General features: G+C 48.0%; 3 protein-coding genes across 4 annotated transcripts; 2 read left to right on the top strand and 1 right to left on the bottom strand.

Annotated features, from left to right (window-relative positions):
- Nucleotides 1-2,480: 2,480 nt before the first annotated feature.
- Pmar_PMAR023838 (hypothetical protein) lies at nt 2,481-5,153 on the top strand. 2 transcript variants are annotated; one of them, XM_002766352.1, is made up of 4 exons: nt 2,481-2,591; nt 3,465-3,746; nt 4,036-4,274; nt 4,718-5,153. In XM_002766352.1, the coding sequence occupies exons 1-4, from the start codon at nt 2,511-2,513 to the stop codon at nt 4,746-4,748; spliced, it is 633 nt and encodes a 210-aa protein (XP_002766398.1). In that variant the 5' UTR covers nt 2,481-2,510; the 3' UTR covers nt 4,749-5,153. The 2 variants fall into 2 exon arrangements, with proteins under 2 accessions (XP_002766398.1, XP_002766399.1); XM_002766353.1 differs by lacking the exon at nt 2,481-2,591 and adding an exon at nt 3,308-3,420.
- A 190-nt stretch (nt 5,154-5,343) lies between these two features.
- Nucleotides 5,344-6,537, top strand: Pmar_PMAR023839 (hypothetical protein; the record flags this gene model as incomplete). The annotated part of the gene is made up of 5 exons (XM_002766354.1): nt 5,344-5,399; nt 5,808-5,875; nt 5,922-5,971; nt 6,150-6,338; nt 6,394-6,537. The coding sequence occupies 5 exons, from the start codon at nt 5,344-5,346 to the stop codon at nt 6,535-6,537; spliced, it is 507 nt and encodes a 168-aa protein (XP_002766400.1).
- A 1,343-nt stretch (nt 6,538-7,880) lies between these two features.
- Nucleotides 7,881-13,439, bottom strand: Pmar_PMAR023840 (gag/pol/env polyprotein, putative; the record flags this gene model as incomplete). Its single annotated transcript, XM_002766355.1, has 1 exon — nt 7,881-13,439. One exon carries the CDS (start codon nt 13,437-13,439, stop codon nt 7,881-7,883), a length of 5,559 nt encoding a protein of 1,852 aa, XP_002766401.1.
- Between the last annotated feature and the right edge of the window lie 818 nt (nt 13,440-14,257).

Below are 14,257 nucleotides of genomic sequence, written 5' to 3' on the forward strand. Positions count from 1 at the left end.
AGAAGTCTGAATAGCGCTCTGACTCACGGGTGATGACGACGACGACGATGGATCCGATTGCTTCCTCCCATGCATCACCTCAGGTCTCGAGTCTTAATGAAGCCAATGAGCAGTTGCGAACTGAGGTATTTCTCACAGGATCACGGATGACCAGTTATTCTCGTTGGTAGTTCGACTGTCGAACACAAGATTTGCAACTCGTGATGTCCGAGATGAAACGCTTCCTGTCGGAGGCAAAAGCTTCAGGATTCACGGTATTCAAAAGGAGGTGCGCTCATTCACCTTTTTCTATTCTCAGGCCTTCTATTCTTCTTCGGCTCGCTTGGATCAATTGTTCAACGGTTTATTCAGTCGAGGAAGAAGCCAAAGCCCAACTCGAAGCCTCAGCTCGGTAACCTTGATGCCGCTGATCTTGTCCACTCGCAGTCGTGTAGGTATCCCCTTCCAGACGAGGCCACATGATCAGCCCCCGAGCCAAGCTACAGTAGAGTGCCGATTGTTGTTGAGCGGTCTGCTGCCTTCTACCCACTGGCATTAGTGTAAAAAATCTCATCAGGTTTCGTGTCACGTCTTAGCTCTCGGGAAGTTCACGCTGCTATACATCAGGTAGATCCAAGAGGCTCGTGTTAAGTGTGTGTTGACGGTCGCAACCATGCGTTTGGTAGCATTATCGGACCTCTGGTGAGTCGAGTTCATCAAGGAATCTTGGGCAGTTCGTTTGGAGGGATTATTATCGCTCGTGCGGTCTTCCAGTATCAGTAATTAAGCCCCACAGATGGACTCACTCCGATCGAAGTGGGGGCAGTTGAATTGGCTCTATTCCTTCACCCCGCGATGACTGCCTCCTACCAGATTGTGGGGTACACAGTGACCACCTTTTAGGTTCTTACACCCACCACACAGTCTAGAATCTTCTGAAGAAAAGCTTCAAGTGTGTAACCCTAAAGTCGATACCACTGATGCCAGAGCGAACGCGTGTGCATAGCACCTCACTGTATGGGATAAGGTGGGACTATATTCCTCTATAGAGTAATGATGATAATGACTAGAAACTAATGGAGCTCTCGAGGAGCTGACTCTATAAAACCTGAAGTTGGTCGGCCCAACTCCGATATTCAGACAGAAGACCGCCGTATGAACACGAAGTGCAGCCCAGGCCTTTTGGTGGCGAATTACATAGCTAGTGAGCAGTCCTATGCTCGACAACCTACCAAGCATTGTTTCTATGACTTGCTGATCGTTTTCACGGTTGACATCGAGTTAAGACTTGTCTGAGAGGATGTGAAGCCTCCAAGTCAGTATAACCTGATAAGGTACAACTCGTACCGTACGAGAGTGAATCCTCCTGGACAGCCTTGGTCGCCTTGGCGTCATTATTCAACGAAACATACAGCATAACCCGACGGTAATGTATGGAGATTCAGCACAAACTCCTGGCTCATCTGGCCAGATAGAGATATCATAAGTATCGGGGATATCTCACCCCAGCTTACTGCCTTTTCTATATCTAACAATTGTTGCTCATCAAATAGGCAGTTGAAAAGCGCAACCCATGCGAACAACAACACGACCACCTTTTTATCATTGGTGACTAGAACAACATTCGCACTTGATGAAGGTCAGAAGGTATGATAAAAATGCTTACTACAATACAACTTAAAGTCTTAACTGCTTAATAATTTCCAACTTGTTCACTTCTATCTAAGAATTACATGAATATACATGAATATACGAGGGCGGGAAACAAAATTAGGTCGATGTAATCAAAGAACTAGTGCAAGAAAATGATTAAGCACAAGCAACGTTAGTTGTCCATTCCTGGTTCAATCCCTGGTGCTGCCAGTGTTAAGTGCCGCTACACAGTCCGTGGAAGGCCTCAATCGAGGGATCCTAGACGACCCTTACAACACTGTAGATTAACCAAGCTCCTGGTATATAATACGCGTGATAGCCATTCTAGACGCTGTCGAACTGAGAGGTTCGACTAGTTCCAGATAGTACTCAGATCCAAGGCAGATCAGTGATATAAAAAGATAAACTCAGAACGGTGGCTAGAGACACATCGAATATAGCCGTAACAGATTTTATCATGTTTCAACTCATGCAATGAACGTTCCAACGAGCCGTTACAATCGTAAGATCGTTTCGATTACTCATCACTAATTATTCTGGCGAGCGCGGTTCAACATGCGCTGATTTCTCCCGATTGTGCCATAACAATCTTCCCTTGCCGTCTGCCTGATCTGTAATCCTCAGAAGTTGTATTTCGTGCGTCATGTAAATAAGCGAACCCAAAACCCGTGTAATTCCAGTGATATTAGTGAGTGTGAGAACTTATTCTTGAACCTGATGCGAAAATCATCTATAATTTGTGATCATGATGGGCTTATTAATGACGATTTGATGTAATGGTGATAGAGGAATAATATATTACTTAATAGAATATACAGAATAGGTCTTCCCCTATTGACCCTCTATATTTAAGCTTCCACTATTATACTCATCCTCGTATGATATCCACTCGGACTGAATCTACACATCACGATCAACGATTAGAAGAAAAAGGAGAGGCGGGTCGATCTAATCAGGATGTGAGTGGCATATCTGCCCCAACGCTGAAATTTACCTTACTGAGATATATCATGGAGTGGCATATCTGCCCTAACGCTGAAATTTACCTTACTGAGATATATCATGGAGTGGCATATCTGTCCCAACGCTGAAATTTACCTTACTGAGATATATCATGGAGTGGCATATCTGTCCCAACGCTGAAATTTACCTTACTGAGATATATCATGGAGTGGCATATCTGCCCCAACGCTGAAATTTACCTTACTGAGATATATCATGGAGTGGCATATCTGCCCCAACGCTGAAATTTACCTTACTGAGATATATCATGGAGTGGCATATCTGCCCCAACGCTGAAATTTACCTTACTGAGATATATCATGGAGTGGCATATCTGCCCCAACGCTGAAATTTACCTTACTGAGATATATCATGGAGTGGCATATCTGCCCTAACGCTGAAATTTACCTTACTGAGATATATCATGGAGTGGCATATCTGCCCCAACGCTGAAATTTACCTTACTGAGATATATCATGGAGTGGCATATCTGCCCTAACGCTGAAATTTACCTTACTGAGATATATCATGGAGTGGCATATCTGCCCCAACGCTGAAATTTACCTTACTGAGATATATCATGGAGTGGCATATCTGCCCCAACGCTGAAATTTACCTTACTGAGATATATCATGGAGTGGCATATCTGCCCCAACGCTGAGATGGTCATTGAAAGTGTATTGTCGTCGTCGCCATCGTAATGTTCATCGAATGTATCTTCCTCTTCCTCGTCGTCGTCGTCGTTGTCGTCGTTCTTGTCGAGTAGATGAGCATCACCGTATGGTGGTAGTAGTAGTAGTATTATAGTGCTATTATCATGGTATACTCAGATGACTATACTTATGCCCCCGACTCGAGCAGAAGAGGGGCACCACGAGTCGACTACTGCATTGGATCGACTACTAGGACTGCAAGGAGATGCATCACCTAAGTTGCAGAGGAATATATCTCTTGAATCAAGGGAACTTTCGGACAGAATCTCGACTGCAGCAAGAAATGCTACGGAGAATGGGAAGCTATTCCGGACGGAGAAGCAACGGGTGAATCGCTCTCTTGGTGATTATGACGATGAAGAAGATTCTGAAGCGCGAAAGATCAACTTTGGCGACGAAGTAATATCGTAGGATGTCGGGACTGAGCCTGTATGGACTGTTTGAAATGTCCCAGCTTAGTGAGCACCTTGAACGTCGATTTTACTTCATAAATCTCTTCGAGTTTTGCTGAATATTAGATGATGACCTAGGTGGTATGGAAAAATAGATTCTTTTCAGGCTTTTCCTTATGTGTTTATGTATCAGCGTAGTAGACCGAAACTCGTTTGAATTCTGCAGAACTTAATTTGCGTTCGATTCCTATCGAAATGAATTAAGAATTGTGAATTGTGAGTTTCATGTTTCTCAGGTGAACGTACGTTTCTTCAATCGTAGCGGATCTAGTCTGTCACTTCGCGGCAGATCCCACAGTCAACATGAAGTAGCCGACTTAGCGAGTTGTGTGAAGAGCTTTGATGGTCGAAGTAATAACAAGTCTTGTTTGGGTAAAACGACGAGTTATGAGAATCTCGGCGATTTGGAGACCATAGCTGAGGAAATGGGCAAACCAAGGGAGATGCTTGTCAGCGGTAGGAGAGGAAGATCGAGGTAATAAGACTAGGGAGGGTGAATAGGAAAAGGTAATTAGTTTACAGTAATAGCTGGATAGTAATTGATACCTTGTTTGATTATATAGCAGTTCATAGGATTTGGATTGAAGTCAATTGTGTGTAACATTGTGACAATTGTGAATTGATAGTATCGACTTAATAAGAAATGGATGATTCCTATAATAATCTTTGAGGCATCGATTCGCACATGGTCTAAGGCCTTACGGCAGTCTACTCTTTTTCGAGAAGAATTGATTTTGTGTGCAGAAAGCTTTCATGGTTGTTGAGTAGTCAGCTGAAGTTATGACAATCTGAATACGTTCTTAGTCGTCTTCTGAAGTCGTCCTCTCACGTTGAAAATGGAGATGTATAAGGGCTATTCTCGTTGGATTTTCTAATAGTATCTCCACTGAGGATCGAACCTGCGCTGTTTTTAATCAGATCATTCGCCGATTTAGAAGAGGATTGGTAAATGGTAACATGATCTATTATTATTATTGCTGAATCGATGCTCATCATCATCACGTATCTTCTGTGCAGCAGCATGCGTGTAGCTGATTATTCACTTGATTACTAAATACAAAAGATACCATCTTAATAGCATCTTATCTTCACTCGTAGAAGATACGGTCATGTCCATTCATCGTCACTACTGAGTAATTATTGTTTCTGGTAACTGTCAAAACGCTTATCGAGCGCTTGTATAGAATCTATTCGTTTTGCTGCCGAGGTCCCTTGGAGGTTCCGGGTTCGATCCCTGACAGGGTCATTTATATGACATTTCTTGATCACCCTAGAGCCGACCTCAGGCGAGCCTATGACCAATTTTGTGGCGCGGTGACGCTGATTATACCGGTGGTCATGAGAGGGAGTCCTTCCATATCTCCAGCAGTCCATTGAAAGATTCCTACACGTCACTCACGTCTTGCGTCCTCAGTAGTTTCACGGGAGTAATTTCGAAATGCGCGGTAATTTAAGATACGTTGGACAATGGAGTCTCACATAGAAGAGTTGTGAAATGAGTAAATGATGTCATTGATGCTCTATGCGTGATTTATGGAGTATTGATGTATTCTGTGTATACCAACATCGACAGTATAGCTGCACTAACACTCTTCATGCAGTAGATGTAGTATATGCATAACGATCTTGTTATATACGTTTGTATGTCTTTTTCACGGGTAGTAGTAGTAGTAGTAGGAGTGTGGGGATACCAATGAAAATTTTCCATAATCTCTTTCGAATTTTTTTATCGGCATCAACACGCGTAGTTGACCGAAAACTGATTCATAATGTCCTGCAGTGAAATATTATATTAGTTTATTCGACGACTATGTGAGTTAACAGTTGTTTTTTTCTTTTTTCCTTTGAAAACGTTACGCCGTGTTTCAATACTTCGGATGAGTAAAGTGCCGAGGTATATAATATTCGACAAGGACGGCACCCTGTTGGACTTGAATAAAACGTATGGCGCATCTGTGGAAGTTTTGGCTCAGCGGATGAGCGATGCGTATGGAGTTTCACGACCGAGGTTAGAGAACTTGCTCGGGTTCGATCCTATCCAAAGACGGTTTAAGGAAGATGCGCTGTGTATGACTGGTAATAATAGATGACCCTTCTCCCAGTGGAGGTTTCTGCCCATCAGCGAGTAATTCCGAGATAGAACGTCAAGTAGAAGCATCGGAGGGCATCCCAGTAGGACCGGTGATGACCCATCTGAGAAATTATCGTCCGAAATACGTTACGCCTTGTCGGCTACCATCACTTTTCACTCACTTGCGGAAACTGGGAGTAGAGAAAATCGGAGTGTTATCATTAGATGATGTAGTTGCTGAATGCTATTGGTAGGCCTCGGCCGATTGTATCTTCTCAGGTTGCGTCAACAAAGCGTTTCATTGAGGATGAGGATATTCCCTTGTTGGCTATAGACGGTATTGTTGGAGGAGATATGAAGTTACGTCCTAAGCCGAGTAGAGATGGTGTGGAGTTCTTATTGGAGAAATGGCAGTGTAGAGATCCTCGACAAGCTATGATAGTTGGGGATCATCCTATGGATATGGAAGTAGATGTCATATGTTATCGATTATCATTATCATCATCATGTTGTTGTTTTTCAGGTTGGTAAAGGATTAGGTTGGCGTGTTGGTGTATATGGTACTGGCCTCAGCACAGCAGAGTCGTTGGTGGCTGCTGGGGCTACTGATGTTATTATAGATGTTTCAAAGTTGATCGATTGTGTGATAAAACGAGGCAGTGACTAACCTGCATGTATTGCGTTGATAGCTTTAACACATGTGTTAATAACAACGTTAGTAATAACAGTATCCACCTGAGGCCACTAGTCGTGAATGAACTTGCTATAATAAGTAGAGTAGGAGTAGCCAGATGTAGTTGATGAGAACAATGTTCTTGTGTAACGACCTGTCGAATCTTTAGTTTTCTCTGGAGATGCATCGTGTCACATGAGGATACCATATAAACGACTCGATCTTAGATTCCCGCGATACATCTCATTATGTGTGAATATGTCACTTCTATCTATCCATACTCATACTCCATCAGTTGTTTAACGATGGGATGACAATCGACCGGTCTGCTGATGGTCGGAGGTCTGCTGATGGTGAGGTATGGAATGCTGACCTCTTCCAAATCTTTTCCTTTAGGAACGTATCTTAGACCTAAATTGGCGTTGAAGGCGTTAAAGCAATTAGGATGCAGTTCATATACCTCCCATGAGCAGCAGCATCTAATGGTGCTAAAGGCTCGACGACACGGTGGAACAGTGTTGACTCTTGTTGTATCCTTTAGATAGACCCTAGAAAGACTCCGATCTTATTCAGTATACTTAAATTACTAGGATATGATCCTAAGGCTGGCCAGGTTGGTTTACGTGATTGCGAGTAGTTTAATGGGAATCTTTTGAGGTTATTAAAATTCCTACACAAAAAGATATTTGTAGGCCTAGCATGGCAAGATGCAGAGTAGGTCCAAAAGTGGCCGATGGTGGATGCTTTAATTGTTAGGATCGAACGCGAGATCATCATTCAAACGGCGAAACATGGGATGAAAAAGTGATTAATCGTTGGAGTATGTGGGTGAAAAAATCCGTTGTTTGATTTCAGACTAACGATAAAACGGTGAGAAAAACCAATCTTGACCCACTGGAACGGAAAAGAATCTTCGAGCGACTTTGTGAACCTCGGAAAGCCACCAAGGGGAGGTTAGTAACGTGTTGATTATTGTGGACGATTATGCATGGGTAATTTATCACGCAGTTGTGACAACGATTATGACAAAGTAAGAAGACGCAGCTTGAGTAAAGATGTCTCTACCGTGCCGGGTTTCCTCCCAGGAGTTGAGTGAACGCAAGTAGGAGTAGCCATAGTCGCAAAAGTATTCTAATTCTTACACCTTCAGCCTTCAGCATGCTGCCGACGGTTACATGCAGTATCGGCGAGCGAGACTAAAGATATCAACCAGTGGGCGCAGCCACAGACAATCACCCCCTTCGAGAGGCTGAATCAATGGCGATGAGAGAGTATATATATTAAGATATATACTTGAATGCATGCATAATGCAAGTCGATTCGCAGTGGACCATCCGCTATTTAACATCTTCGTCAGGAATGGGCCATCCTCGCTCCCTAATCATCTCGATGACGTCAGGCATGAGGTGTCCATCAGAGTCGACCACGGCGCGGGTTGACTTACGAGTAATCTTGACAGAGGGACGGGTGACCTCCTTGAGGTAACGATCACGAGGAGCTCTGCGCTGCCATCGCAACCCATTCGAGCTATAATACGGCTCGACCAGGACTCGATCACCCGCTGGCAAACGAGCAACAGTACCGAAGTCTAGCGCCATGGTCGGGGGCCCAACAGGAGCGGAGTCAATGACGCAGTAGAACACGGCATCGCCAATATTCAGGCTCTCGAACGATACCTCCAATGCAGAAGCTGCTTCAACCGAGGCCTCATCCACGAACCGGTAATCGGGTTGATACACGATGCACTGACCCACAGACACCGGGCTGGACTCACCATTGATCCATGCTCGAGCGCCTTCAACGCGAGATACTCGAAAAGGCCCCGATACCTGGCGACCTTTGAGGGAGTGATCACTGACGACGAATACCAGTACACCCATAGTAACATCGTTGCCATACGATAGGCCGTGGTGGTGAGAAGCCCTTCTATTTGCATAGTCACGCCATTTTTGCCGTAGAGACTCCTTCGCACTCTTCATCAGGTTCACCGTGGCCTCCAGCTTAGCTACGTCAACCGGACCGTAAGAGCTACATGTGGTGGATGCGAAGGAGGACATAGTGCGTGGTTTAGCTCCGGTGACGGCCTCGAAGGGACTGCAGGGGAGACCGACCACGCGACTCGAATTGTGAAGGAAGACCGTTGCAGCCACGAGGGTGGCCACATCATAACCCTGTTTCTGTAGGCCTTTGCTTGTCTTAGATATCACCACCTTCAACTCCTTCACCACGGCTTCGGCACATCCATTGGCACGGGGCCACCTTGGGGGAGAGAAGGTATGTCGCACCTTATACCGCGCACAGAGTTCTTCCACAATAGATGACCGATATCCCATGTCGTTGTCGCTATGTAAACGTCTAAACCACCCCCATCGACACACCCAAGCTTGATAGAGAGCGTCGACCGTGCACCTCGCTGACTTGTTTGGTACAATCGTGGCCTCCAGCCAGCCGGTAACCATATCGACCATAATCAGCACCAACGACCCAGATGTGCCAGGTAGAGGACCGCAATGATCGATTGCCACAGATGAGAACCTCTCGTTCTCCTCGGATACACTTGAAAGGGTAGGTTGAAGTTCATGGCGGGGCCGTAGCGCCGCCTTGGAAGCAGAATGGCGAGCACATTCCAAGCACGACCGAACGAATAAGCCAACGTCCTTACCCATACGAGGCCACCATAGAGAAGACTCAATTAGGTCCCTCTCGGTCCGTTCTGCACTGGCATGGGCAGGACCATGCGCCGAATCCAATGCAGACGATCTCCTCTCTTCCGGGACATACGTTCTGCGCCTTCCTTTGGCATCAGTGTAGATGAGTGCACTACCGTCGGCCTCGATCCTATTGGCTCGGTGGAGTTGCTGGAGCTCCAGTGGGACCTCGTCGGGGGCCTCAACAGCCATAACCATGTGCCGAACCTCGTCCTCGTTGGGGCTACCAAACTCGGAGCAGCAGGAGCAGGAGTCCTCTAGTTCATCATCCGCACCCATCACCCCCGATTCCACAGCGTAAACGCCAATATCGTCGCTGGGGCAATCCTGAAGGACCCGTGAAAAGAGATCAGCCAGGTGATTGCTGTCCCCTCGAATGTGGACCAATTCCAGACCAGGATTGAGGAACAGGTCCCCAATAGCTTCAGCCCATCGACACCAGCGCTTGAAGCGGACCGGATTCTGCGTGAAGTCCTCGAAGGTGGGTACAGCAGTGAATCGACACTTTGAGGCGTTACTGTCAGTTTGCACGACTGTCCTCGGATAGCCACCCGAAGGGGTTGGTAAGAGGAGGTAAGGTCGTAACTTCTTCAGTGCCTCGACGACTGCAAGACCCTCGGCGTCGAACGTGGCATAGTTAACTTCGGCTCCTCGGAGTCTCCTGCCACTGGCGGCCACAATGACACCATGCTGACTAAGGTAACTTGGGGAGATCTCACCGGACTTGAGTTCGGGGTCGAGCTTACACCGCCAGAGCACAAACGATATACCGAGGTCAGAGGCATCGCTTTGAACCACCCAACCCTCGTGCTCATATAGTGGTTCGTCCAAAGGTTGAAACGAGAAGACGGTGTTCTTCAATGCTCCTTTCAACCAGTGGAAGGCAGACTCTTGAGCGGTATCCCACTGATAGCGAGCGTGCTTCTTCAGAAGCAGCTGTAGTGGCGCCAGATTGATCTGGAGGTCAGCCGGGTCATAGGCATGTCGGAGATAGTTGACCGTTCCCAGGACTGACATCAATTCTTCGCGAGACCGCGGTGCCGGGAGTGCTTCTAGCGCTTCCATCGCGCTAAGCGTGGGACCCCAACCTGTAGCATCTAGATGTAAACCAACGAAGTCAAGGGTCGTGGTAGGCAGCTTGGACTTGGCCTGGTTCAGGGGAATGTCAGCGGCGAGAAGTATTTTGCATAGCTCGTGATAAGCTTCGCGAACGTCCTCGATATTTCGCCCTCCAAGCAACACATCATCCACGTAGATGAGAATGATGACACGACCTGCAAACTTGTCACATATGCCGGATCGGCTGAGGACATCGCGGATAAACTTGGCCCACCAATAAGGAGAAAGTCCCAGTCCTTGTGGTAGTACACACCATCGGAAGTACACCCCCGCTAGGACACCCCCGAGATAACGTCTAGAGGGCTTTTCCAATGGGACACAGTGAAAGGCGCTGCTGATGTCTAGGCATGCATATGCCTTGCACCAGCGAGGGATCTGGTTCACCAATAGTGGAACGTTCCCGTCGCCAGGGTAAGAGTGAATCATCAGTCTGGTGTTGACTTGTCTGAGATCGTTGAGGATACGGTACTTGACGTCCTCACCGGGGGCCGTGGCCTTACGCTTCAAGAACACCGGGCTTATCCACTGTGAGGGCTCCAGGACTTGGGAAGGGGTCAAGAGTTCGATCTTGCCTTCATCCACCAACTGATCAATGGTATCCCGAGCTGCCCGCAGACGATTAGGGGCAATGGGGAAACCTCTATGCTTTATCGGAGGATCCTCCTGCTTCACTTGGATCCTGGCGGCGAACAGAGTCTGTTTTGGTGCCACGGTGTTAACCTTAGACATAGCCTTGGTACAGACATGCAGGGGGGTTCTCAGTGTTACCACCCCCTTTAGAGGATCTACGCTCCACCGCAGCAGTCGCAATGCCCCAATACCCAGGATGGCATCGACTTCACGAGGCAATCCCGGGGATAAGGAGGCCTCAACTGGTACCAAGGGTCCATTCTTAGACATTGCTAGGAATAGGTCAACCGGTGTGGTTAGAGTATGCTTGTCGCCAACACCCACTATAGTGATGCCTTCACGGACACAATTTCTGCGAGTGCAAGGGCTTGTTGCCTTATCTGCACTAACCAGGGTGACTTCGCTGCCAGAGTCCAGGAGAGCATTGAACGGACGTCCAGCATGGTCGTAGACCCTGATTATCATCAACTCGCCGTTGTGGGAGGGGTCGGAGAAGTCGAAGACATATGCATAACTGTCGGTGCCCTTGAGATCACTCTTGATCAGGATAGGTACGCCGTTGGCCACAGCAGTCCGTCTTTCAGAGGTAGATGCCACGGTGAGAGCACTTGATGATAGCGATCCCGTTGTGGCTGCATTCCCATGCGAAGCACACTGTGGGTCATCGCACTTCGCTTCCACCACGGACTCGCCGTAGTTATCGATCCTCGAGTCAGCAGACGGCTCTTCGAGCACCGGATCTTCAACGATCATATCATCAGCAGTCGCAGAAGAGGAGGGCCTGAGTCTGGTACCGTCATTCCTGACGTCGTCAGTCTGCTTCTTACGCTGACCACGTTTACCACACTCCCGGGCCCGATGGCCTGGTTTGTGACACTTGTAACACCTCTTCTCCTTGCGATCGCGCTCTTTCACCTTTTGGGCTTCCCCGTCAGTTCTGGTATCGTCAGCCGGGGTAGTTGCTGTTGCTACTGAGCCCTGACCTTGACGGCGGAGTTCTGATACCCTGTGGTACTCGGGGAGGTGGGGATCCTGGTCTGTAGCCCATTCAGGGCCAGCAAAAGTCTGCTCAGCCGTAGAAGCTGGAGTTGTCCTCCGAGCTTCAAATCTCGGAAGGATCTTCTTCTTGAGGCCGAGTTTGCGCTCCAACAGGAGCCGCGTCCTGAACGATCTATAGTCAGACGCCGCTTCGAGGATCTCCAGGGAGTTTTGGATAGCCGGACGCCACGAAGGACATGTCATCATAGCCGAGATTATTCTCTCACGACGATGCTCCCATCTGATAGAGCCACCTTGCATATGCTCATGTAAGATGAGCCATAGCTCGTCTTCCTTCTGCAGGAATACCTCAAGAGCCTCGTCAGCGGCGATCTTGAGACCAGACCAGAGAGCCATAGCTTTGGCCAGAGATGGTCGTGGTCGAAAGTGCTCATTCGCTACGTCGAGTACTTGCTTCAACCAGCCTCCCAGTAATTCAGTCCAAGCGAGGTAGTCGACTTTGACGTTCTCTTTCTCGGATTTACCATCCCAGTGGACCCACTTTGTCCAAACGAGAGCCGTATCTCTATTGGCATCTTCGTTTTTGCAGATGTCGAGCAGAGTCTGCCGGAGTGACAGAGTCAATTGGGAAGGTAGGAGAGCAACCCAGACGATCAGCTGGGCACCGAGGGATGCTCGGCATAGAGTTAAGCAACGTTGAACTTCGTCGAACCATGCGCATCCCATGCGCTGTGCTTCCCCGTGCTCAGCCGGCTCTTCCTTCGTCACGACACCAGTCCACTTGGACGCTGGGGAATGAGCCCAGGCGAACAAACCCCAGCTTTTCACAAATCCGCGGGGGTCTAGACCATAGCGTTCCCCAGCATGCCCTTTCAGGCCGTTCGCCAGGGTAAGCCAACAGTTGTATGACTGGCCCATAGTCTTCTCGAGTAAAGACAGAGTACCCATAGAGACCGCTTGTTCGGGCTTTGGTAAGTATCTCGGTTCCTCTAACGAACCATAGATCTGAGCTCGCACTTCTCCGTCCAATCCGGACAAGAAGTCGTCGATGGCCTTCTGGCCGATCCTCTCGGATTGAGCTTCTTCAGCAACGACGGCCACCACTCCGGTACGCGACTGTCCGCTGCCACGAGGGGACATGTCGTGCCGCGAAGTGTTACCCGACACCTGACTTGGAGATATCGGACTTCCGTCCTCTCCTCCAGGCGCGTCGATGCGTTCGGTTGCCCCTCTTCTCGTTTGCACCATAGCGCAAGTGCGCGGCTCCACAGTCATCATTGGGAGTAGACCAACATCAGAGAGCAGACCACGATAAGGCATGACCTTGTTGTCGAATAGACCACCATCATAGTGATGACTTGCCCCACGGTGGGTGCCATTTGTCTCTACCGTGCCGGGTTTCCTCCCAGGAGTTGAGTGAACGCAAGTAGGAGTAGCCATAGTCGCAAAAGTATTCTAATTCTTACACCTTCAGCCTTCAGCATGCTGCCGACGGTTACATGCAGTATCGGCGAGCGAGACTAAAGATATCAACCAGTGGGCGCAGCCACAGACAAAAGACGAGACAGCAGAGGTTATTCGAAGGCTCTATTATTGCCGCTGTGCTGGTAGCATAAACTTCCCGCTGCGCCATGAAATCACGATAAGGTCTTATTGAAGAATCCCCGTCTGAGCCGATTCCGAGGAGGCCATTATTCAACCGAAAGGAACAGATAGAAAGCTGCGAGCGGCTCGCACGACCGAGAGAAATCTTACAAGAGGATGATACTTTTACCTATTCACCGCTGCTCGAGAGGAATCAAAGATATGCACACGTCGAGCCAAGGTTCAAGTGAAGTTGGGCCAGTTGGGGAAAAGATGGTCGCAGATATTTGAAACCTAAGAGCGCACCGATGGTGGTGATGATGAAAGGTGATGGTATGATGATGAAGGGAGTTGTGAAACGAAGAAGGAAACCTCCAAGTTAACCCCACAGCTTCAACTGCTTTCCCATCATGTCTGTCAGAAACGGAGAGTTTTAGTAGTGTATCATTGGGGATGGATCGAGACACTGAGGGCTTCCTCCGCTCGTATTCGGTGGATCTGCTCACTGGTAGGCGTTTGAGAACGGTTTCTGAACCTAAGAGAGATCTACGCGAACAGATGCGGATAGTGGATGAATTGGGTGAGGTTGTGCGTTCGGATCTTGGTGAGGACAGTTTTGTTCAGTGAAAAAAACCGCGAAGAAGGAGGAGAACCCGAAGGCCGCGAGAGAGGTA

The sequence above is a fragment of the Perkinsus marinus genome, assembly GCF_000006405.1.
Source record: "Perkinsus marinus ATCC 50983 genomic scaffold scf_1104296973036, whole genome shotgun sequence".
NCBI classification, from domain to species: Eukaryota; Perkinsozoa; order Perkinsida; family Perkinsidae; genus Perkinsus; species Perkinsus marinus.